The 25,762-nt window shown below is 44.8% G+C and overlaps 2 protein-coding genes and 2 non-coding genes across 4 annotated transcripts; 3 read left to right on the forward strand and 1 right to left on the reverse strand.

Annotated features, from left to right (window-relative positions):
• The first annotated feature begins 1,193 nt into the window (after positions 1 to 1,193).
• Positions 1,194 to 1,267, forward strand: TRNAN-GUU (transfer RNA asparagine (anticodon GUU)). The gene has a single exon. It is a non-coding gene; the product is annotated as a tRNA-Asn (tRNA).
• Positions 1,268 to 1,337: 70 nt separating this feature from the next.
• TRNAN-GUU (transfer RNA asparagine (anticodon GUU)) lies at positions 1,338 to 1,411 on the forward strand. Its single transcript has one exon. It is a non-coding gene; the product is annotated as a tRNA-Asn (tRNA).
• Positions 1,412 to 10,572: 9,161 nt separating this feature from the next.
• On the reverse strand, positions 10,573 to 20,769 carry Der-2 (Derlin 2). Its single transcript, XM_077653286.1, has 6 exons — positions 20,483 to 20,769; positions 13,954 to 14,019; positions 13,215 to 13,382; positions 12,381 to 12,576; positions 11,692 to 11,782; positions 10,573 to 10,815 (listed from the first exon to the last, which is right to left on the reverse strand). Exons 1-6 carry the CDS (start codon positions 20,573 to 20,575, stop codon positions 10,719 to 10,721), a joined length of 711 nt encoding a protein of 236 aa, XP_077509412.1. The 5' UTR covers positions 20,576 to 20,769; the 3' UTR covers positions 10,573 to 10,718.
• A 144-nt stretch (positions 20,770 to 20,913) lies between these two features.
• LOC144120658 (uncharacterized) lies at positions 20,914 to 25,716 on the forward strand. Its single transcript, XM_077653287.1, has 7 exons — positions 20,914 to 21,292; positions 21,368 to 21,440; positions 21,522 to 21,616; positions 22,069 to 22,170; positions 23,449 to 23,490; positions 23,810 to 23,860; positions 25,606 to 25,716. The coding sequence occupies exons 1-7, from the start codon at positions 21,233 to 21,235 to the stop codon at positions 25,714 to 25,716; spliced, it is 534 nt and encodes a 177-aa protein (XP_077509413.1). The 5' UTR covers positions 20,914 to 21,232.
• The last annotated feature ends 46 nt before the right edge of the window (positions 25,717 to 25,762 follow it).

Here is a 25,762-nt window from a genome sequence, read left to right on the forward strand (position 1 = left end):
AGCCCTCCACTACGGCACCTCTCTCTTACTTTCTTCTTTCACTCCCTCCTTTACCCTTCCCTTACGGCGCGGTTCAGGTGTCCAACGATATATGAGACAGATACTGCGCCATTTCCTTTCCCCCCAAAACCAATTATTATTATTATTATTATTATTACTCCCTGCTCCCACTGATCGAGTGCAACGATTTACGCGTCATAGCGTAAACACTGCGTAATTTCCCTCCTTCTCAACTATGTTCTTTTTTCCTCTAAACAAGGACATCCATCGTCGCTGTTTCCGATGCCTCACTTCTGTTTACCGGCCCCGTGTCGATGAACGCGAAATGCAAAAGGCGCCCCTCAGATGTACGATGGGAGCCCCAAGAGGGATCTAGGTAGTACAACGCATGTACCGTCGTCCCTACTTGTGTGCCGTCCTCTACATACGAAATCATTATATATCCCTTTAGCACAAAAGCAGACCGCCGCCGTGTATAGCATGAAATTCGGATGATGCAGTACGCCAGTATGCGATGTCTCAACCCATGTAAGCGAACATGTAGTCATGAATGATGAAACGTAATGTACTATGACCTATGAAAGTCCTGCCTCACAGTCATTCTGCAACGTATCATGACTCAGCCCTTTGCAGATAACGTAATGTAATGTGTATAAAGTTTGTACAAAATATGCGTAGTCATAGTCATGACCAATTACTCAAAATCATTATGCAACGTGACATGACTCAGCACTTCCGCCGCCGTCTATGGCACGAAATTCGGATGATGCAGTACGCTCGTGTGCGATGTCACAACCTATGTCAGTGAGCGCATAGTCATGAATGATGAAAGGTAACGTGATATGACCTATGCAAGTCATGACTGACTCATAGTCCTTCTGCAACGTATCATGACTCGGAACTTTACAAGTAACGTAATGTAAGGTGTATAGAGTTTGTAAAAGTATGCAGTCATGTTTCGTAGTCATGGTTATGACTCATTGTGCAACGTAGCATGACTAAGCAAATGTAATGCTTTCGCATTTTCACACGTAAGCAGTCTTGCGTCTCTGCCGAATTTTTTTGCGCTTCACCGTTTCGACTAATTCGGATCCCTCTACTACAGCGTCCCTCATAGCAATTTATTTACGTCGCCTGAGCGCTGCGTATGTCGCCGCGAAGGTCACACCTTGCTGTGCGTCGCTCGCCGTCCTGCCTCCGTGGCGCAATCGGCTAGCGCGTTCGGCTGTTAACCGAAAGGTTGGAGGTTCGAGCCCTCCCGGGGGCGAGCTATTTTTTTTTTACATGTCTGTGCACATATTTTTTTTCACACCTTGCTGAACGTTGGTCGCCGTCCCGCCTCCGTGGCGCAATCGGCTAGCGCGTTCGGCTGTTAACCGAAAGGTTGGAGGTTCGAGCCCTCCCGGGGGCGAGCTATAGTTTTTTATACATGTCTGTGCCCATATTTTCTTTTATCTTTTTTTTCACGAAAGTTGATTTATGCCAGCATGTACGCTCTCTGCATCATAATCTCTTCAGCCTCAGTTCCGTCCCATTTCGATGTGCAATACGCTCGTGTTCTGTGCACTTTTTTTTTTTAATATCCGTGCACGTATCTGGAAAAATGTCAGGGACCATCAGTTCGACTGATGCGAAGAAAATGCGAAAGAGATCTCCTTTTCAACTCTGCTTCTTTTCTGTTCCAGTGGTCGAAATTATTCCGGAGCCCTCCACTACGGCACCTCTCTCTTCCTTTCTTCTTTCACTCCCTCCTTTACCCTTCCCTTACGGCGCGGTTCAGGTGTCCAACGATATATGAGACAGATACTGCGCCATTTCCTTTCCTCCCAAAACCAATTATTATTATTATTATTATTATTATTATTATTATTATTATTATTATTATTATTATTATTATTATTATTATTATTATTATTATTATTATGCCGTAATGTAGCTTGCAGCGGCCACCTTTAATTTTGCTGAGCCAGTCTTAGTCATATTTAATTTTGCTCAGTCATTCTAGACATCTTTTTTTGTAGAATTATTATTCATTCATGAGTTTAGTCATCATCATATACGTATTCAAATCACCTTCATTTCTGGAGTCATTCTTAGCATCTTTAATTTGCCGTCATGATTAGTGATAATGTCATGAATAATTGTTGCCTTAGTCATCATTAGTATATTTGTCTACTACTAGCCACCTTTTGTTACTCATATCAGAACTTTTACCTACTCTGTTGACCTTATTCACACATACGCACATTACCTACAGAGGAATTCGACAGACATCGGACAATATCGCCATGATCCTTCAACAACCCGCCGCGGTGGATCAGTGGTTACGGCGCTCGGCTGCTGACCGGAAAGACGCGGGCTCGATCCCGGCCGCGGCGGTCGAATTTCGATGGAGGCGAAATTCTAGAGGCCCGTGTATACCGTGCGATGTCAGTGCACGTTAAAGAACCCCAGGTGGTCGAAAATTCCGGAGCCCTCCACTACGGCGTTCCTCATAGCCTGAGTTGCTTTGGAAGAAAAACCCCATAAACCATAGTCCTTAAATGCTTTTCAATGAAAAAAAACATTGAAGGACTATGGTATCGCCAACATGGCATTCCTAATGCTTTCGCATAAAAAAAATTCTAGTGACTCTACAAATTAACACAGCTGCTCGAAATTTACCAGTGGCTCCCTAATATGGCCCCTCTTTCTCTCCCGCTTTCGTTCCTTCCCTCACAGCCCGGTTGAGGTGTCCACCGAGGAGTGAGACAGTTAATAATAATAATAATAATAATAATAATAATAATAATAATAATAATAATAATAATAATAATTGGTTTTTTGGGGAAAGGAAATGGCGCAGTATCTGTCTCATATATCGTTGGACACCTGAACCGCGCCGTAGGGGAAGGGATAAAGGAGGGAGTGAAAGAAGAAAGGAAGGAGGTGCCCTAGTGGAGGGCTCCGGAATAATTTCGACCACCTGGGGATCTTTAACGTGCACTGACATCGCACAGCACACGGGCGCCTTAGCGTTTCGCCTCCATAAAAACGCAGCCGCCGCGGTCGGGTTCGAACCCGGGAACTCGAGACAGTTACTGCGAATTTCATTTTCCTGAGACCAATTTTCAAAATGAAGTGTTATTATTAGTCCGCCACGCGCTGTACAAACACGGGCCTACGCAACCGGCGAGGTTGCGAACATTCGCAGCTCTAGCCGGGTAGTGGCGATATGCGCCGATTGGTCATGTAAAATCGTCGTTGCCGGGGGTCTTTTATGATGACAAGCATGACAAGCATGTTATGTCACTTAAAGTCTCACACTAAGTGGCATCACCAAACCAGAAATGTTCCCACAACGCCTCGACGGGCTCCTTGTCCAATCGCAAGCCACGCTTTGTCAATGTGATAATTTTCAGAGCACAGCCCCTTGGCGCCCCTGCCTGGCTTGTGCGTCGCCGTCGGTGTAACCGGCACAGCTATAACAAAGCGAACAATGCGGCGAATAGTTTGAAAGTAGGGCGATAATGAAGGGTTGACGGGAATGAAAAGGCGGAGGAGGGGGTAGCAGTGGAAGAGAGAAACGCGGAAGCGTAAGGTGGATTTCCCCCTCCCCAGGGAATTCCCGCTAATGTCGGCGGTGGTACGGTGGGGCCGGCGGAGGAGCGCCGACTGTTTTGGGTGTCCAAAAAGTGACAAGATGGAAAGGTCTGAAGACGCTGAAATTCAAATTTTGACAACAGATAAGATCACTTCTACAAAACGCATTAAAAAATTACTGCGGGGCATATTCGTGAAGCGGCGTCCTTTAATATGCCAGAGATACCGCACCTTTATCAGGAACTTTTTTTTTAAGATGTGGTCCGTACGCGGCGCCACAGTAACCAGCACAAGTAGTAGTCACCAGACGGTGCTACAGGCATGGACCTTAGCTGCACACGGGCTCTCGTGTTGTCATACACGTCTTGAAGGTCTGCACACTATTCTCTACGGAAAACAATCGCCGCATAGCCGTCTACAGCGGCGTCCGCTGCAGAAACTCTCTGAAGCACGGTGGAAGATATTATCGACCATGCTCTGAAGCAAGGCAGTTTCATTGGCTATTTTCCTGCATGGGGCTGGCTTCTGCACAATAACGGGTCATGGGCCCTCCTGCGATTCGAAGCGGCGGAGGGGACGGCGAAATGTGCTGGTATAATCATACAGGAGAATTACCTGCATGAGAAACCTGGGCCCGCCTAATCGCGGTACCACGTACCAATTTGAACTGCCGATAGCCTATAGGTAGAGACTGGATTTCAAGCATTACTACGTAGGAGTGCAAAGGCATTTCGAATTACAACTGGTGTTCAAACCACCACTGATACACGCAATACTCTGTTGAGAGAGAGAGAAAACTTTTATTTAGGTGATTATAATTAGCAGGAGCCGGCTGGTCGGGGCCCCCAGTCCAGGGCTCCGCTGGCGACAGCTGACTAGCTGGATTATCCAGGCTTGCTAGTCCAGGTTGTCGCTGGTCAGGGCCTCCTCTCCTCACCCCTCTTGCAAGCAGTTTGTCCGCATACAAGCACATAAATAATACGGCGGTCCCTAGCGTTTTGTCTTGAGAATAAGGATGCACGGATTGGTAACTCTGCTTAAGCTAACCGTCACAATGAAATACCACGTCAAAGAGACACTGCAGAGGAAAGCTGAATCCAACTTTTGTTGGTAGTAAAAACTGATTCTACGGCTCTCTCTAGCTATGCAGACGCTATGCCTGGCAGCAGAAGACGCATCTATTGCACAGAAAATTGCATTGAAATAATTTTCCGTGGCTGGACTCATACTCGTGAAGTCTACACTGAAAAGGAGTCCGTGATCACCGTTTGAAAATGAATGGCAGAGTAGGCCAGCCTCTGGGATCCGCCCGAAAACTATGTCGACGCACGCAGTGGTGGCGCCTTTTTTTTTGCCTTTTATAACTTTAAAAAACTCCACTTTCAGTGAAAGCAGCGTGTATTCGTTAGAATGCGGTATGTATAGATGCAGGCCAACTTCAATTTCTCCTATGTCCTTTTCACTGTTCTGAACCGCGGGGCATCTGAGTCACATAGCCAAAGCACATGACGGCTTTGAATCGCGACCCTGATACAGGAAGGCAACGAAAGCCTTAACGCGATACCGTTAAAGGCCCCGTTACCCAGAAAGTGTGGCGTCGGCGTTGTGAGCAAAAAATCACGAGCATGCATCTAGCAGGGGGTGCCCAGAGAGCAACCTAGGAGGAAGGTGGGCCGCCTAGGTCACGTGACCTTGCGGCGTCACCACAACCTGTCCACTGGATAGTGGGCAAACTGCCCACCGTGGCAGTTGAATGAATAATTGGTCGCTCGGGAAGAGTAACCTGCACCGCACAAGGCCCACCGCTGGCAGCACCTGCCATCGCAGGGCAGTGGCGCATCGCTTAGCCGCTGCACTACCGCGCCAGAAGGGATCTACGAATGTAAAGTAGAGAATGCCTTTCTGCATATATGAGAATTAACCCAAACAGCACATGTAACCGGCCCGATATTGGAAATGTATTGGGCCAATATTGGTCAGGTTATCGGCGCTGCTTGGGAACCCATTCCGCTATCGCGTCATACCCTTAAAGAGGCGGAGCTTAAATGTCCCCTCCAACTTTTGCCTGAGCGATAACGAAGAAACCCAAGGAAGCATACTCTCCCGAAAGGAGTGATTGACTCCGTTATCCGCTACGCCAGGAGTAACGGGCGAGTGCGGGGGCGGCAGCCGGGGATGGAGTGTCGCGACAGCCACCTGATTGCGGCCAGCTGCGCGCGATAAATAATGCCCAGCGCTGAACGCAGGGCACGTCCGCCGTTTACAGTGCCCCCCGCTCAGTGTTCCGGGAATCATCACCAGTTGTCCCAAGAAGGCAACGACGCGCCCTCGGTTGGTGATAGGTGATTAACGCATCTGAAGAACCCCGTGTAAGGAAACGGGAAATGATGAAGCTGCGCTCCGCATTCGAGTGCATCACGTCCTCCCATTGAGCACGTTTGTCGGACGCTAAGAGCAACGACTGAGACAGGAATCGTGATCCTTACGTTTGTCCTGTATTGTGGTTTCCGAGTTGGTTCCCTTCCCAACTGACCAGCGAGTTGTCGCATGTGTCTTTAACACGCAGTCATCTGCAGACTTTTCCTAGCAGTGTGCAAATATGCGTATATTCTTCCATATATATGCCCCAGGAGTGCAGCTTACAAACGTTTACTTGCTTTTAAGAACACACAGCCCAACCGCCATATTGTCGGATGTTTGACAGGTGCGGTGCCTCGGCACGTTTATTAGGCCTCTTCGTTGCCACGCTGATATCGTCGATGCAGCTCTCCCTCTGGTTCACGCCTGGCCAACAGCGTCGGTAAATTAGCATGCCTAATCCGCTAAACGCCACATGCAAATGTGAAGAGTGGAGGAGCGGCGATAAGCGTGTCAGACGTGGGCGCGGCCTGTCCTGCTACACGCGCCACTGTAAGCAGAAGGGAGTAAAAAGACAGTAAAGTGACCTCTTGCGGAGTGCGCTAGAAGGCAGCTTGCTCATTTTTTACTCCGATATAGGCGTATTCGCGTTTATAGTGCAACCTCCGGCCTCACGGAGCGGAAGTCCTGGTCCGAGGTCGAACGGTCCGTCGTGCGAATCGGCCGATCCACTGGACTTTCGGCCTTATCGCCTCTGCCGCACTGTGAAAACCAGATAGACCCATTACGTCGCCGCGTTTCAACGACAATTTGCGCAGTCACCTCCGCAACCAGTTTTTTCCCATCCCACCAGCAACACTTCTGTGTTTTGAGCCTCTAGCTTTAACCATTGAAATTCCGCATTCAATATTTTTGTACTGCTTTAAATGGGTTTCAAGAGTAAAGGTCGTATTCGATGGCGAGTGAGCACGCCTTCAAAGCAGTACAAGACAGACTCAGTTCAAGAAACTTCCAGAAATTTTCCAAATGATGCTGCGCGTGCATTTTGTTGCAGCTGCATGATGCAGTCCCGTTCCCGCGCTCACAGAACCAAAGGCATCCGAGACGCGAAGACGAAACCACGCCGCGAGACAGCGCGCGGGCAGCGTTGTACGGGAGTGAATGGGCGCATGAATGCAGTTGCGCGGGCTGGCTCTGCGGCATTTGTATCAGTTCATGCGCTCTCTCTAGTTCGATACCGTTCAAAATACGCACTTTCAAGATTCTGACAGACGAAAATTGCGCCGGGTGAAAGCGGTCGCCGCGAAAACACCGCCGCAGCGCACGACTGTCACAGCTTCGCCCACTGCGCACGCTCCGTTTCAATGCGCGCCGCGACTCTAATCGCAGTGAACGAAAATTAAAGGAGCACTTACGCTGGCGCACAGCCGCCATCCGCTTTCACCGGTTCTTCACGGCTCGTCGTCTCCTGTGTCGTGGCATGACGCGGCAACATGCTGCAGGGTCTCCTGCCCGTTCCCGCTTTTCGCAAGAACAGAAACGATCGAAGACCGGACCAGGGTCAGCGGCAAAAAAAAAAAAAAAAACGGGCCGATACTCGAGTGCGCCTATGCACCATCTATGAGCTGCTCTACGGTGCACTATGCCTTTCCTGCATTGCATTCCATGCTTTCACCTACTCTCGACGAAGAGATAAGACTGCAATTTTTTTTTATTTTAATGCAGCAAAAAAGCGTCTCATTTCTAGAGGGTGTAAGAGAATAAACGAGGAATGCGGAACAAATAGCTGGCTGGTGTTTGAAAACGTCCAAAGTGAAAGCAAAGCAGTAGACGGTCAACCCATGCTTTGAAGAGAACTTAAAAACATAAGCGTCGACAAAGATGCTTCTGGTACTATGAGTGCAGTTTTGCGCGTTTAACCCTAGGGCTAAGCAAGGCCAAGGAATTGTTACGATGCGTGTATAGAAAACAAGCAAGCTAAAAAAGTTTGTTAGTATATAATTGTTGCCTGAATTTTAAAGGAGTATAACACTCGCACGGATATCACCTCGCACGGATCATCGCCACAAGGTACGCATTCCATACTGCCGAAGCAATGCATATTTTAACTCGTTTATACCCAAGACGGCGAGCGATTGGAACCACCTGCCCACCTTGGTTGCCGACATTTCTGACACCTGTTTATTCAAAAATGCCGCGGAAAACTGTGTTTGACTAGGCTGTTTTCTTATGTAATCTGATTTGTATTTTGTTCAAGCTTACGTTTTTTCATTCCTTACTGTATTACATTATATTTTCCATTTACTTTGTTTTCATTTTGCTGCACTGTTTTTACTTTTTATCCACTCCCTTCTGTAACGCCCCACTGGGGCCCTGAAGGTATTGTAATAAATAAATAAATAAATAAATGTTTGTAGCGCGTTTTCTGCTTTGTAATGATGTGCGAGACGTCAGTGTACCTGAATCACATGCTATTCTCCTATGACAGCGGAATAGTTTGTAATTGAAATTTTCCTCTCAGGCTGTTTTGGTTACATCCGAGCGATGGTCATGCAAGGCATGAAAAAAAAATGACTGCAATACATTCGCTGCTTTAAAATTTTAATTTAACACAACACTTAAGCTAGCCTTCTTCAAGGGCTGGAATGACAATGAATGATGAAGTAGCGATTATAGTGACCTATACTAAGCTTTGATGTCACAGCCATTACTTTTTTGTTGAAGCTGAAATAACCAGAGAGAAAAAATTACATTAAAAATTATTTAGTGGTTATAGACCAATACCAAGTGGTGATCCATGTGTAATAATATCTTCCGCATCATTACAAAGCAGAAAACATGAATAAAAAATTTGTCTGCACATTAACTTATTGACTAAATCTTTTCATGTTTATATGGGCCCGTTATTTTTATACCCACGTGATATATCAAATATGAGTACGGATCTCTAACTCTGTATCCAAGTTGAAAATAAGAACAACCAGGTTGCCCTTTTTTGCGCCGTTTTCACAAAGTAACCATGCCTTTTCCAACGGCATAACAGTAGCCTTGCCGTGAGTTTGTAAGCAGTGGAACGAAGGCCAGTATGATACAATTCTTCCTATCAGATTATATTCGATTCTTACTATCCGCCTGCCTGCGTGACCAATTTCAGTGACAACCGGGACATGAGAGTCACGAAGGGCAAAAACAAAGGACTGTGAGCAAAGGCCGTGAGAAATTATCTTGGCATTTCTAGCAGAGGCGGATTTATGTGCAGCTCCTGGGAGCAGGAGGCCTATTGGCATGATGCATTTCTTTTTTTTGTCAGAATATTGTGGGCCAACGTGGTTTTTCTAAAGGTTTCGCAGCCGTGGCAGAGCACACGCCTCGGCTTCAGGAGGAAGTGGGTTCGACTCCAGCTACCGGCCGGTTACCAACCGGTTTCTTCAAAATGGGTACAAGCTTTGCCCCGGCCTGGTGCTCGGCCTGCTAGGGTTGCACGGCTTGGCAAAGGAGCCTGCGCCTTCAAATCCTGTCCCTGTGGGCTTGGAAGGAACATCGAGTAGACTCACAGGCAACTTGAAAAAGGGCCACAAGATGAGCTTCTGCCGCATGAGGTGGATTTAGGGCTGCTTGACGGCGGAACTTATATCTGATCCGTCAAGGCAACGGTTTGGTCCAAGGCCCTTTTCCCAAGCATCTCGCCCCAGAATAGCCGAGCACCAGGCCGCGGGAAACCTTGTACCTACTAGAAAGCCAGCGGGTCCCCGGCGGTACTGGGGATTGAACCCAGCACCTCCCGAATGCGAGGCAGATGCTCTACCACAGGGCCATGCTTTGTCCACGCTTGGGAGAAAAAAAAATTAAATTGAAAACAAGCTGTTGGGGAAAGGAAATGGCGCAGTATCTGTCTCACATCTCAGGGACAGGACACCGTGCTGTAAGGGAAGGGATAAGGGAGGGACTGAGAGAAGAAAAGAAGAAAGAGGAGCCGTATTGGAGGGCTGGAGGGCTCTGGAATAATTTCAGCCACCTAGGGTTCTTTAACATCAACTGACATTGCATAGCATATGGGCGCCTTAGCGTTTCGCCTCCATCGAAACACGGCCGCCACGGTCAGGTTTGAACCCGGGCACTCCGGATCAGTAGCTGAGCGCCCTAACCACTGAGCCACTGCGGCGGGTGGGAGAAAACTGCCCCCACCCCCAAATTCGCCCTTGTATTCAACAGAGAGCAGATGCCCCTCATTTCTTGCGCCGCACATGTAGGAGCTCCACTGTACTCAAGCATGATATGCGTGACCCAGGAACTTGCACATATGCTCGTAGCCAGCTGTGAATCTGATGTACGTTGTCTACTCTAACAACAAAAATTATGGGGTGAGCCCAGTTATGGGGTCTGATGAGTAAGCCCAGGAGACTTTAACTAAGGACACAATAAATGTTTCAATCAATTAATAAATAATTATGGACATCGATTACATAAATAAGTGCATTAATTAAACAAATTCTTCATTTATTACAAATGCTGAGTTCTATAATTAAAAATGATAGCTGCTACTTTCCAAAGATAGAAATAAAAATTACAGCTGCTACTTTCCAAAAATGGAAAGTAGCAGCTGTCACAGCAGAATGGAATGCAAATTCAACGTCAAAAGAACATAACTGCAACTTTAATTTAAAAGACAAACAAAAGGCCCAAGGCCTGTTTTCCTCACCAGCATTAGCCACCAACAACAGTGACATGCCAGTAAGAAAAATAAAACTGGAAAAGAAAAATATCTGTAGCCAACTGGCTCAATTTCCATTGTTCCCCCAATCAAAACCCCCCGGTCTCTCTTCGGGCGGTGGGTTGTAGTTGGGGTCAGGTGGTGGCGATTCAAACAGGTACTTGCTGCAAAGAAACATGCAAACACAGGCTTAATAGGCGACCTATTACAATAATGTTATAGTATCTTAGTTAACTAGACCATGTGAACAGATGATAAACACTAATCTCCCACTGCACAGCGTACAGCATTCCACTCAACTACCACAATCGTAGTTTGTTCATACTACCACACTACCTATACGCCTAGAAAGCCGATCACACATCCTGGAGACTTTTGTCCCAATAAGTACCATAATTCCTCCTCCTTGAGCAAAGGGTAATGAGACAGGGATTCATAAAAGCAAAAATAGAAGCTTTCTAGCAATACAAATGCAGCCGATAACAATTGGAAGATCACTTCAGCCCTATCCAAATCAAATTTAATATCAAACATTAAATGCCAATGTAAGATACTCAGAGCTTCCAAAATACTGCCACATCTGTCATAAGCCTCTACGGCAATTGAAATGAAATATAGAAACAGTGAAGGAAAACTGGGTTAAAGGAAGAAAACAAAGAATCTTGAAGAGGGAAAGCTAGAATAGCATTTTGCCTGTGCCTGCCTGTGTCTATTCCTTCGGCCCATTTTTTAGTGCACTCACAGACAGTACAAAGTGAACTCAGCTGGTAATGGAAAACTCTGCACAGTGCTGAAAAAGCAGAACAGCTGCCCAGATTTTCAAAGCAGTGAGCATATGCAATACCAGTGTTATAGTCAATCATTCAAATTCACAGCATAAATAGCTGAAGCAGGCTTTGAATCAGACGTGCCACTGCAACAAATTCCTTTCTGAAACTGGATAAAATTGGTTAGGGAATCAATACTGCAATAAAGAACAGTCCCCTATACGAAGTGGCCAAAGCGTGGTCAGCAGTGAGCAGATGAGATGAGCAACTCACATGAATTTGGGTGTGGCCAGCAAGCGGAATCCGCCTCTTTGGTTTGGAAAGACATCCTCCAGGAAGTAATAAATATGGCCCACAATCACGCCTGCAATGAATTTAAGAGAAAGGGATTTGATCACACTTTGACAAGGGTGAACCCTGCCATAAGCACTTCCCACTACACTAAAGCCTTTTCTCTGGCCCTGCAGGCGAAGTACAAAATGTATCAAGTGCTTTGCTTGTCACGTTCCCCATCAGTGAATAGTGGCCACCTACAGCTGCTAGGGCATACTAAATAGCTACAGATATGTATTTATGACAGCTTAAACACCGAAGCTTTCTACCAATTTTAAAGTATGAAATTAAGTCGGGTGCAGAAATCGTGCAAAGCATGCAGAATTACTATGATAAGCTTTGGCAAAAGAATGCACACATGGCAGTTTGCGGAACAAATATAAGCTGTGCCTTCCTCGGCTCATTAGGAGCTTTGTTTCGGAAATCAGACCTGAAAACCATGCATAATGAAGAAAAAATTCCCCAAAATAAAAAAATCTACAGCATGTTGGGACACTTGATGCAATATTCTGTTACTGTAATGTCTGTATATCCAACCACAAAGAAAAAGAAAAGCTTAAAATCTGATTTTGACAACCTGGCATCACATTGCTAAGTCAGGTTGGAGCAGTGGTGGTACATAGTCTCACCTACGATGTCAACAATCACTGAATTGCCCAGAATGAGTGAGAAGCCCAGCAGCACCCAAGGCAAGTACGGTGCCTGGAAGTTGATGAGACCGAAGAAGTTGAGCCGGAAGTACGGGTTCCGCCGGCTCCATATGTACACCAGCATTGTGGTGAAGGCGTGCCCCAGGAAGAGCTGATTTACAAACATCCCTATCACCTGCGGGGCAAGATGCTAAGGAACAGAGACAATGCAACTTGACATGATAAACGAGCAATGAGCACTGTTACATCATGATCGCGTACCTCGTCTAGCCAGCGAGAGCTATGCCAAAAACCTAAAGGGAAGCTGAAACGGTTTTTTGAGAATTTGAGCTGATTCAAGAATTCGAATGCATGGAAATGCTAGGCGACGCCTTCCAAGAGGTTTTGTACTGGCATTTAAAATGGTGACGCAATCATCAATCAAAACAGTGACGGCGTTCACGCTTGTCCTCATTACATCAAAGACATGCGGAAAAGATCCCGATGCCGTCACTGTTGTCAAAATTTCAAACTCCCGCAGCCTTTGCTCTCATGCTGCCGTGCGTCGTCAACGCCGCCAAACAATGCTACAACGCAAATATGCTGGGCACGAATTCTAGAACCCAATGTGCATAACAACTTCCAGGCTCTCTGCTGGACTGCATTCACTTCTCACTAGCCGATTGAGGTTGGATGATTCTGTCACAAGTTCAGCTGCTCTGGTGCAGGTTCAATAGGTGGCTTCAAGTCGACCAGTGGAATTCAAGTAAGGGATACCAATCTACAGTGAATACGTTCGGCATAGCAGAAAAGAATAAAATGTCAAAAGGATACAATTATCAGTGATCCCCCAAGGAGAAACATGTAGAAAAAGTCTGCTGTCCTGCCCCGAAAGGAGCCTTCCTCCAGCATTCGGCAATACCGGACGGTGAACAGCATGTTGAAGAAGAAGGCGAAGCCAAGAGTGCCAAAAAATAGGAAAGTCGTTATGAGCCGCCATACCTGCATGATAAAAAGACATGTTGCTTGCACTGCTTAGAAAACAATGTATGGTGTCACAAGGTCACAAAGGCAACCAGAGTTGGTGAGCACCCCGCCGCAAGCCCCTTCAAAAATAAAAAATGATGTTGCTGTTATTATCAGACCTGCAAATATTTTCATAGTAGTACTGCTGATTCACAGAAAACTACATACATACTCCCACAATCTGGTGAGCACAGAACCTGCAGTTAGCACTAATAACCCCGCAAAAATTGTTTTATTTGGCAACATGGCTGACTCGCAAGAGTGAGAGCCACCCATACTATGTTTCACAATTCACTAGCATTGGTACCGAAGAAGCTACAGGTGCCAATCAGGAGTGCATTCACCTCCTACAGCACACACTGATATGGCACAATAAGCAACTGGCTAAGGTGGTTGAGCAATCGCATCCAATTTAAAAAAAGATCCTTTTGAATTTATGCAAATAAACACCTACACAAATGATTGTAACTACTCATTAAACATGCCTGACTAGCACATAAAACATTTTCTTTAATTGCAAGGGATGATAAAGTATGGAAAGACTTACTTGATAGTGCTTTATAATCAAGGTAGGGTTGAAGTAAAGCTGGAATGGTGAAATAATATCTAGATGCTGAAAAAAACAAAAAGAATGAACTGGTTATCAAGTGAGCCCCACAGAAATGGAAGACATCTGCTCAGCCAAAACCCCATAAGCAAGAATCACACAACATATCTTCAGCATGGTCATTTAGTTCGCCACTACATCCACATATAACTGCAAGAACATGCGACTCATGAAAAAAAAAAAGATCATGTTTTTTTACAGCTTACAGATAAGAGAAAACCATAATAAAGTTCTATTTCAGTTCTGCTGCAAGCAATTTACTTACCCAAAAATATCTAGTGGCAATACTCAACCAATATAAGGAAAATCTTCCTGATGTTTGGAAAGGTTTCCTCTAATGTTATGTAGAGAAGACAAATCTCTTACTAGCATGCACACAGACTATCAGTCTCTAATCTCAAATGAAAATGTGTAGCTATGGGCCTAACAGAGGCTCGCTAGCTTGTGCTGGGGCCAGGAAGGCCTGAGCTGATGCCAGCTGGGCTGATCAAGCTGGCGTTAACAAGGGGATGCTAAGCTGAACAGTCAACTTTTGAACTCTTGCACCAATTTTTATAAATATTTCATGCATGGTTTAGCTTCTTGGCATTATATTTGAAATTTCATTACCACAGCAAAAACAGAAAAAAGCTTATAGCTGTCATATAGAGCAATTAGGTGTGCCAGCTTAGAAAACTATCACTTCAAAAATAATTAAGATATACTAATTATTTGCAATTAGATACCTTCTAGGTGGTTTATAGTGCAGGATAAGGCCAGTTGCTTGATTTTTATATCATTTTGTAAAAATCACAGCATTTTAAAAACCTTTTCTTATTATTGTCATTATATCTCAGACATCTGATAATTTTTGCATTAGAAAAATTTTATGGACTTAAACCTATATCTCCTCGTTCCTGAAAAAATTTCAGTCTAAAAACTGCCTTGAAAGCAGCTTTCAGCAAAGCAGTTTGGAAATGATAATTTTCCTAACGGTTTTGTTTTCCGAAAAAGTGCAAACTGAGAAAAATAAGTTCTAAGATTTCAGAACATGCTATTTAATTTTATGGCCCCGAATAATTATTCAAAGTGCCTTGCTGCATAGGATGGGCTTGCCTTTTCCAACACGATGCCACTCTGTGGCAATTGCTTCAAGTTTCCCTTTTTTTTTTTTTTCAGCTTTAGAGCTGTCTAGCGCCCTTGTCTATGCTCACGAAATGCTTTCCTTAGCTGCTTGGTTGATTTAAAAGAAAAACAAATACCCAATACTGAACACAGCCAAAATGATGTCTGGCTTAGCAAGGCTTCGAGTGGAAAAGAAATAGAATTGGATAGTCATGTGCAGTGTTTCTGCCAATACAAGCTTCCGTTTCCGTTAGCTAGTCAATTCACATTTGCCATGGACAAAAATATATCTCTTGTTTTATTTTTCTTTAAAGCTTTGGTGCACTCTTAATAGAAAGTCTCCAACTAGAAAGCACGAAAGGCAAACTTTCTAACATGGACATTCTCCACGTTTGGTTTCCTGCCAGCTCTGCAGCCGTGTCTTGAAAGAGAAGTTCAGTGGCATGCTCATAGCCATAGTATCATGGGAAGGACTATTTTCTTCTTCTCTACAGTGCAAATAACAACCAAACTTGGTGAGAAGTTTCTTTATTAAATCAGGAATCCAAAACAACACTGATTTAAAAACACGCTTTTTTGGGGATGAAAGTCATGACTTTAGCCCCACGTCCCCCGTTAAGTTTGTTTCAGTGTTGCTCTCCGAACTACTTCACACACAAATTTCATGCACAGGCACGTGTTGAGAGAAAATATTCAAGATGCAAAGAAGCCCACGAAAAAGGAGGCTACATGGCTGCAACTCTATATTGTGATCTGCACTGGCAGCGAAGACATATAGCCACATTCTAAGAAATGTTTGTAGAATGTTAATAACTGCAATTTTTATGAGTAGTGTTGGGTTTTACTACATGAAGCATTTGTGTAGTGTTTTTGATGCATACTGCAGCATGAATAAGGCCCTTGAGATAAAAGGTAGAGGAAGTATTCACTTTGCATGATGGATGCCATTTTAAGAGAGGTGGACCAAAGTAGGTGGCAATAAGCCGATTAGACATGCAAATGGTCTTTCACCGTACTTCAAGTACACCAAAATAGCAGCCACTGTTGCTTGAGTGCATATTCCCTGTAAGCAGCTTAATGTGAAACGTTAAGTTTACCATTCGTGCAATCACAGGTAACAGTGTGTGCCACTATTTGCAATAGCAAGTCAGATATGTGGGACATATGAACGCGAAGAAAGTGCGTACCGAAAGGACGCACACTAAGCCAATCACTGTCACTTGACATTCCCTAGTTTCTGGGGTTCACGAGGCAATGCGTGCTACCACTTTCTCAACTTGATTCCTAAGCAAGTTTTTTTAAGCCTACTGACTATTACGTCCTATGTCACACTAACTTTTACGGCTGATCAATTGGGGTGCTTGTGATGGCCCACTCTTTGTAGTTTTCAAAGTGTTCAAATATTCCCAAGAGGTCTAGCCATGGACATTTTGAGGAGATGGAAAATGTGTGTTGCGTGTGTGGTGGGCCACTAGCTGTGGACTGCTAAAATTGGCATGCTCACTGGCCCAACTCAGATGTCACTTTTATTTGCATTAAATTTACTTGACACCACATACTACAATGGCATCTAGCTAAAGGTAATTCCCAAATGTGTTCGTGGTATCGCTGTTACTTGCATATTCACCCCTGTCCCCAGTTCCTTGTTAACTAGCACTGTCTTCATCACTAGTCCTACTGAGCATGGTCACAAAAATCCTAGTATCCAGCAAGGAACATGGAGCCAGCAAAGTGGTGGAAATTTCGACATAAACCAGCTTGGCTCGTCCAAGCTGAAAACCAGCTGAACATTTACCCTTGAAATGTTCACTGCTTCCTATTTCAGATTAGCTCTTTGAAGAATGTACAGAATGCTAAAAAAATCAGATGACAAAGTTTTGTTCCTTTGTACTATTTTTTTTGCACTCCTGTGATGTCAAATGAACACCATCTAGCCCAAACAACCACTCTCTCTGGAATCTGTGCTAGAGGTTTCGATATTTACGCCAGGGCACATAGCCTAGTAAATGAAGAAAGCACTGTCTAGTACACAGTGCACACATGAAGCCACCTGTTCAACAATATCTGCCGTCAAAAGCGTCCACCCCTTATCAAAGAAACAAATTAAAATAAAATTGTGGGGTTTAACATGACGAACAGACACATGGGCTATAAGGGACACTGTAGTGGAGGGCTCTGGATTAATTTACACCACATGGGGTCTTTAACGTGTGCTGACATCACACAGCATATAGGCACCCTTTGCGTTCTGCCTCCATTGAAATGCACCAACTACGGCGGGGATTTCACCCAGATCCTCCAACTGAGTAGCCCAGTACTGCAACCACTGAGCCACTACCACAGGTTTAGCTAAGAAACAGTGTGCATTTCGGTACTGCTGGGCAATCCAAGACCAGGAACTCTATAAATCAGTCATGTTTTTTATTGTTTAATATGCTATAGCATTTTCGTCATGGTGAACTTTGGTTTAAGTTGCTGCCAGTAGCCCTAACTAAAGCAGCTAAACAATTGTAGCTCCACCTGCTGATTGCAGCTGAACATTATGGATCGCCAGGATTTGTCCTTATAACAACTTGGCGCACATATTCTGTAACTGATGCATCCTGATGCCTTTGCGGCTCTCTTGATAACTTGCCAGAAAGATGAGTGTCTTGAGCTGTTAGGGGCTCACATCACTGAATTTCTTACATTATGTTATGTTACGTTATAACAAACTGGATTTCTGCTGAACCCTAGTCACCCACGTCAACTGTCAAGATGGGCAGCGCAAGAGGTCATGGCACCAGTTTAGGCTCTAGCCAAAAAGTGGTAGGGTTTTAATTAGTAAAACCGAATAGACGTGCGAAAGCATGTTTAGCCTGGTTGGCTCATGGTTTTGCTTTGCTGGGTCGTCGGCACGTCTGGTGATGATATTAGTTTGACAGTAGTATTAGCTGATGAAAAAACGTTGCAGTGCACAACGCGAGAATGTGTATATTGTTCGACAGTAGTACTAGCTGATGATGTGCAATGCACAGCGCGAGAGTGTGTTGCTGTTTAACATGAGGTGTGATCGACAACGGTGATAGCATAATGCTCTTGTGCAGTGGCCACCTAAGCTGACCTTTTCGCGCTGCCATGGGTTCGACCCCAATCGCGGCAATATTTTTAATTTATTTATTTATGGCTTGGGCAAGGTTACCCTCTAGGTCAAGCTTCACATAAACTTGATGAGCTGGTTAGACCTTGTGAAGTAGTGCTTGCGTACTGAAAGCCACCGAAAACCAAGATACAAGGCTCACACACACACTCTGTCACTGGAAAAGAAAAGAGTGCCCCAAAAACTTGGTGTTTTCAGCCCCCATAAGCTTTCTGGTCTTTGTGCCCGCATCTCCGGCTGTGAAAAAGAACAAGCCTGAAAGACAAACCAACAAAAGAAAAGAAGTTCTCAAAGTGTGCAGTTGGGGTTGCATAGTCAATCCCCATGTTCTGTGGGAAAGTATACATTGGACAGCTTGGGTAATGCCTGAATGAACACTTTAGGGAACACGACAACACGTTGCAAGCGGGCACAGGGAACACCCTGGCTTTTGCATGTGAAGGAGTGTAGCAAATGTTCGCCTCTGTTTCATCACTCGAGCGTTATTGGCACAGGGGATTCCAGGTACAAGCAAGATCTGCATGAAACATTTTTAATTTTAAAAAATGAGGGATCCTGCATAAGCGAGCCGTCTGTTCTCATCACAGAGAAAGAGGGGCATTTTGTCAGTGATGGAATGACAACTGGACTTGATTTTTTCATTTGCATGTGCGCTTGTGCAAGAAAATGACTTTAAGTATGTGTAAGTATGTGGATGAGCAAAAAAAAAAAAAAACAGCGACGGAGTGTGCATGTGCCTTCTTCTGGTCCTGTGTATTGATTTTCGCTGTTTTTTTGCTAGAACATGAATAACCAACTTGCCCAGGAGTTATCGCTTCTGAACCACTAGTTTAGGATATCGTCAGCGCACAAGCAATGAAAACTCACACCTTGTGGTTTCACCAGTCTCCACCTTCTGCCTTTTCAGTCGTCTTTGGAAGCGGTAAATTGTAGAGCTCACTACAGACTCTGTGTTTGGTCATACCACGATTACAGGCAACGAGCAGACAGTTCAGCCCACCCATGAGACTTTGCACCGGACACCTATGATACCCTGCCCATACCTGTCCTCCTGACTGAAGGCCCTTCAATGTCAGAAATACATCAATCTTCGAGAAACTAAGCAGACCATTTCATCACCCTACCCTGAAAACACCACATCATTGATTTGTCTCTTAAGCAAAATTCAGCTTAACATCTTATATACACCGGCTAGGGTGTAACAGTACTGTCAGTGGGCCGCACAATCATGTATAACTGCTCAGAACATTGACCTCTCCCACTATCTCTCTGAATGTCCATTAGCCATGCAGCCACCACATTACCCTTAGCCACTCCCTCTCATTCGTGCAGTGCTCGGCTCACCTCGGACCAGCTGCAAAACAAGCTGGCCTCCGTGCGGCAAGCATGCTACCAACTTAGCGGCTAACTCTCAAACTGCTCAATAAAGTGCACTTTATCACTCTCTTCGAACGCGTGGAATAATGAATAACCGAGTAGTAGTGAACGCGGGGGCTGATTCGCCAACCGACCGCTGTGGGGCGACCTCGTCAGCTCTCGCTGACCCTTGTCTCACTAGATTGTTTCATCGTCCTTTTGGACGACGACATCACACAACCTTTCTGCAAATGAGTTCGTTCAACTCACTTGCAGAGACACGGATAAAAAACCAGGGAAAAAAGAAGTGTGCGCTACCGAGGCGCCTGTCCAATGGGCTAATGAGTTCGCCGCTAATTTAATACAGTACCTCAAGGCTGCTCGCATGCAGCTACATTCCAACTGGAACATGCGAACGATAACGCCGTTGTCATTGCGTTAATTAGCGCAACGCAAAGAGTGGTGATTCCGCGCAGACGCGGAGCAGGCCTCGAGAGAACTTTGTTTCCTTCCTCGTGTTTCCTTAAGCAGAACTACATATGTGAACACGTCCACGAAACAACTTTCGCCAACGGAACGAATGCCACCTGTAGCTGCGCGCACGAGCCACTACGAACAAGCCGACACAAATCGGGAGCACATGACAGATTGTGGAACAATTGTTGCTAAGGGAAAAGCGACCAGTCTGGCGTCCAACGTCCTTCCGTTTTTCTTTCTTCTTTTTCCCCTTAGTTTTGTTAACTGAGCGCCCGGCGAACACGAACGATGCGATGTAAGGTTCGACGACCGTCAAGTGTAAGTGGGTGGGGCTCCAGGAGCCTATGTCACAGAAGAACGTTAAAGAACAGAAGTTCTTTCACGCATACTTACTACTGCTGCGGTCGTAAGCACACACGCTGCAGTGTATGTCCGAGTGACGACAGGGACTTGCATAAATTCTTGCATCAACATGCGCAGAGCCATAACGTTCCGCCCTGTGACCGAGGAGCCAGCAAGCACATGCACATGAGACGGACCACACGCTACCACACAAGCTCGGTTAGAGGCATAGCGCCAGCCCCACTTTTCTACAGTATGTAGTCACTAATCCACGTGTAATTCACTGCTGCTACACACAAGATATGGCCAGCCGACATCACACAGAACAGATAGCCGGATGGATGAGCGTCTTCGGCTTGTTTGCAGCCAATACTAGCTAAAGTGCCTGAACACCCCTGACGAAACCGAAACCGAAACAACATCGTTATGGCTTGCATCTCTTGAAATGGTCAAAATAAAGACAGCGTTAAGCACGGCATAGCATACTTTAGAAAACACGAACGATGTGCAATGCCGAATACAACACCAACAGGGGCGCACTCGTTGAAATCGCTGGTCACGCACTGAGGCTGTGGCAAAGAAGAGAATGACGCATTGTCTCGAGCTCGTGCGGTGCGCGGTCACAGCAAATAAATATTCCAGGCCCTCCACGCCTTTTCAATAAGGTGCGGCATTTCCATGTACGTACTGGCCTACACGCTGCATCAAAACAAGTCATCTGATGCCGTTCTAAGTTTCAGTGACTGACCAACTTTTAATCTGTTACAGCATCCCAGCCACTGAACCTGCCTCTAAGACGTCATGAGTACCAAAACAACCTGCACGACTGAGAGCCTAATTGTCCTGGCAGCATTTTACGTGGTAATCATATGCTCTGGAGCATGCATGCACTGGCAGTGACTGTACATATCCTTCTCACGCCATTTTTAATTCCAGGCATGCAATACTGGCAGCATCATCATAGGGTATGGCAGCATGGCCAGTTATACTGCTACCCTGGACCACACTGGTAAAAATAATGCCTTCATGCATGCCCATACAAGTGAGAGCAGCGAACTACTGCTATAGTATTCTGTGTACCCAATTCCAGAGCGTCCAGCTGTGCAAGCCATGTATGGACTAGTGGTCTTCAACAGGGTGGCGAACATCATCGTCTGTCTCTTCTGGCTTTTGTTTCTCAGCATCGTAAGTACAAGACAACAGGGCAGCACCATGCTATTTTTTATTGCTAATTGAGTACGCTTAAAAATGCTGAGCTCCGTTGACAACTTTTCAAATCGAATCGACACTAAATATGTATTCTTTATACTTCTAGTTCCGTTTGGAGGCCAAATGGGAAGCCTTAAAATTAAGGCTTCATCATTCATACGTGCAAATTCCTCTATCTATGTGACATTGGAGCAGCCATAAACTTCTTAGTAACTTGCAGAATTTTACTTCAAATTGCACTTCTTGGCACCTCAAAAGTTTTTTCTTTAATGTGGCATATATATACTTATCACTTCTGCATATAGCTCTATAACAAACTTACAAGCAGTAATTAATGGTGGGAAAACACTGCGTAGAGTAATAACATACCATTGAGGGTGACACAGCACAGAAACATTCATTTCTTTTTTTCTTTCTCTTTTCAACAGAGCTACACATCAGGCCTTCGCTGGATTTTCATCTATTTTCTCGTCCACTTCAACACGACCATCCTATCACAGATTGCCGAAGTCGTGAAGGACTCGTTTCTGGTAAAATTACTTATTTTGACTGTTATATGTGATGCGATTTGCAAAATTGTTGAAAATATAGCGTATGTTAATTCCTTCCAGAAACACTTAAAGTTGCAATAGCTCCAGCTCAGCAACACAAAATTAGGCTACTCTAGTAACGACAGTGCACAAAAGGACAGTTCTTACAGCCAAGTACAGGGGTTGGGGACAAGAGTTCCTTGTGGTCAGCAGCACTGAAATTGCATTGGCTACTGGAATCTGCCCTCTCCTATAAAGTGCTGCTCTAGCACAGCGCTGCAAGCCAATTAGCTGTGAAGTTGGAATCTGTACACAAAGGGTACTCCTACAGTTGCATTTAGGTCGGCTCACTAAAGAAAGAGTTACATCACAGCACAGCTGACTTCTGTATTGAAAACCTAATGACAAGCACTGGACTGAGCAAGTGAAGTTAAAAGGAGAGAGGCACCCCAAGAAAGAACAAAAAAATTTTAGAGGACACTTAAGCTCCTCCTTTAGGGTATGACTCGACAGCATTAGTGGGTTGCCGCCCATATATGCGGAATTGGTTATTCTCGACTTCATATTCATAGATTCCTGGGAGCCCTCATACCACTCCTGGCACAGTGGTGCAGCGATTAAGTGATGGCCCTGCAATGGCAGGTGCTGCCATCGGAGGAGCTTGTGCGATCCAGGTTGCTCCTCCTGGACAACTTCTCGCGACCAATTATTAATTTAACTGCCACCAGCCACAGGGGTCAGTTTGCTCACATTCATCATCATCATCATTTATTGACCCTTAAAGGCCCCCGCCCCTGGGTGGCGGGGCATTACATAAAGGGGGCAGCTTGAGATGATGCCAGGAGGTCATGCGACCTAGGCTGCCCGCCTAGATTGCTTCTATGGTGGGTTTCTGCTCAAAATGCTGACGCTGGATTTTCTGCACAACGAGAGCCTTAACACTATCACATTAAAAAGCCATTATCGAATGCTAGCACAGCCTCCGTCATGTCGCAGGGCCACTCAGCATGGATAACATAGTCTTAACTCAGGTTTTCCTTTTTTTGCTTACAAACAAGTTGTGAAAAAAAAAGCATTACTGGAACACGCCGATATACTATGTCATCTCATATTTTTACATGTTAAGTGCTTCTTCACGACGACCCATAAAATGTCAGAAAAAGATAGTGGTTGTTGCGTGGCCATGGCTTTTTACCCTCTTTGCTTGCACAGGCACATAAATGAATGAGTCGTATCTGTTTTCTGCCATTATCATGCACCCAAGGTTGTTTATCGCAGGCACCACCACCACAAATTTACACTGAAGAGGAGGCCACGACAGTAAGTTTGCAGCACTGCATTTTAAGGCTGACTATAGAATACTTGATTTCCAAGAATCCACGACTACAAAGTAATGTACAGGCTAATGCAGCTCAGTGTCAAAACTGTCTTGTTACTGCAACAGGCAGTAGAGCACACACTTCAACAACACTAAGAAAATTTGGGGTGGAACCAGATCAGGATAACTGGCACCAGTCCTTGTCGCGCTTCCTTTAAGTTCAGTAACACTAGTGAGGCTTACAGTAATTAAAATGTGCTATACTAGCAAAATACCCCAGTGAACACTTTTCATTTCATGCCTAAACCTGTACTTTTTCAGGACACATATTCAGCAGAGGTGGTACCGATCTATGTGTGGATTTTTCTAGAGGTAAGGCTACCTACCTTTGAAGGGTGCATCAACTGTGACATGTGCAGGTTCCTATTTGCACCATGCATGACTTTGAGTCGAAAAAATTGGCACCAATGCAGTTCATCCATATTAAAATTCTCATTTAGGGGGTGGGGATTTCCCCCCTATATTCACCTCCGTTCTGTGGTAGTTACCTCACAGAGCTTGCACCAGACTGGAGATTCCTCCTTAAAAGACACTGGCATTTTCAAATGGTTATTGAAAGTAGCATGCAGAGTCCATGTTATGGATTTTAAGTCCCAGTAGATAATACAGGAAGGCAGGATGAGTAAAGAAAAAAAAAACCTTGGTTGTATTTTTGCAGACAATTAAACATGCTTTTTATGCCATCAACCGGTCAGTATTGTTCTCCTTTGGCCCAACATGTATTGCATTGCCAGGTGCTGGCTATCATCGAGAGTACCAGACATGGCTGTATAAACTCAGACTCACGGCAGTGGTAGCAACATGTGTCTGCTGCTTAATAACAATAATAAAAATCTTAATAAACATGTATTGAAAACTAAAGGCTTACTAAATGTGTATCTTGGAGCAGTCACCAGTTTCAGCTTCAGCTTCTGGTCTGGTACAATAATACGGGAACTTTTTCCCCACAGCACTCTTAAACATCCCTGCACTTCTCCCTGCATTATTTCACAGTAGTTTTCTCCTAATCATCGTTGTTTCTCGAGATGAATGAAAACCAAAGTGCAGGCATTTACCAAGTACTACTAGGCGTATCTTTCTTTTTTCGTGCTAGACTTTACTTCAAGCAAAGACGAACTGTGAGAACAGCTGGTCACCACACCGCCTAGGGCTATGTGTTAAAAGAGAAAGTCAAGAATCTGTTTCAAGCTCCATTACATCAAAATACACTTCTTGATGGAAGCAAATAAAATAAGCTTGTAAATGAATAGCATAAACTCATACCTTGTAGGTGACTTTGACAACTGAGGGTAGTACCATCTCAATATGACACCGTATTTGCTCCAAATTGGTCACTCCCCATCATATAGGCACACACCCTAACTTTGGAAACTGGAGAAAATGTTTGAATGTTCTGTAAGTCAGCCAGCCGAACTTTCGAGCACCAACGTGCCAAAAATGCGACAGAAGCATCACTGCGAGAAACGTGTCGCCAGAAAGAGCGTTGAGATTCTATACGCTGAAAAACACGAAAGTGGACGCAAGAGGGAACCAGCTTTTTTTTCTATTAATGTTTAACAGAAAACAAGACATCTGCAGGGTCACGGATGTCATACGTAAAGGCAATAATTTATCTGACAAAGCAACAATAGTGTGAAGCCACTATTGGCGGGCGAGACAAGGTGCTGGGGAGCTCAATGCTGATTGCCGTAATAGTGTTATCTCGGTACCATTTCCTTGGCCATCTTGAAAAGAGGAATTGAGTGAAACCTTAGCTTAGCACCAATGGTAGCAACTGTTGTGCATTCAGACATCTAGTAGGAAGCTGTAAAGAATGTTTTCCGCACTGGCATTGCTTATGCTCTTTGTAGCTGGTTTTGCGGCTCATCCAGGCCATGATCTCTACCTTTAGCCACAAAAACCTGTAGTCCCGAAAATTCTCCACATTTCCTTGCTAATCCTCAAAATTCACTGAAAATTCAAGAATATTCCCCAAATGGAACTTTACCAGTTATCAAGCCTGTGAGCCCTCAATGAACTATCACCCTACTGTTTCTAACGGCTGATTTCTTTTTCAGGCAGCCATATTAGTCAGCATCTACACATACTACACCAGAATTCAGGAACTTGAAGCAGAGGTCGCCAAGAAGAATGCACAGCAAATGTATACTAGCACCTTTCAACGGTGAACTGTACGTATAGAAAAATATTTGTATTAATAATGTCTCTATCATG

This window comes from Amblyomma americanum, chromosome 2 (genome assembly GCF_052857255.1).
Source record: "Amblyomma americanum isolate KBUSLIRL-KWMA chromosome 2, ASM5285725v1, whole genome shotgun sequence".
Classification (NCBI taxonomy): domain Eukaryota; kingdom Metazoa; phylum Arthropoda; class Arachnida; order Ixodida; family Ixodidae; genus Amblyomma; species Amblyomma americanum.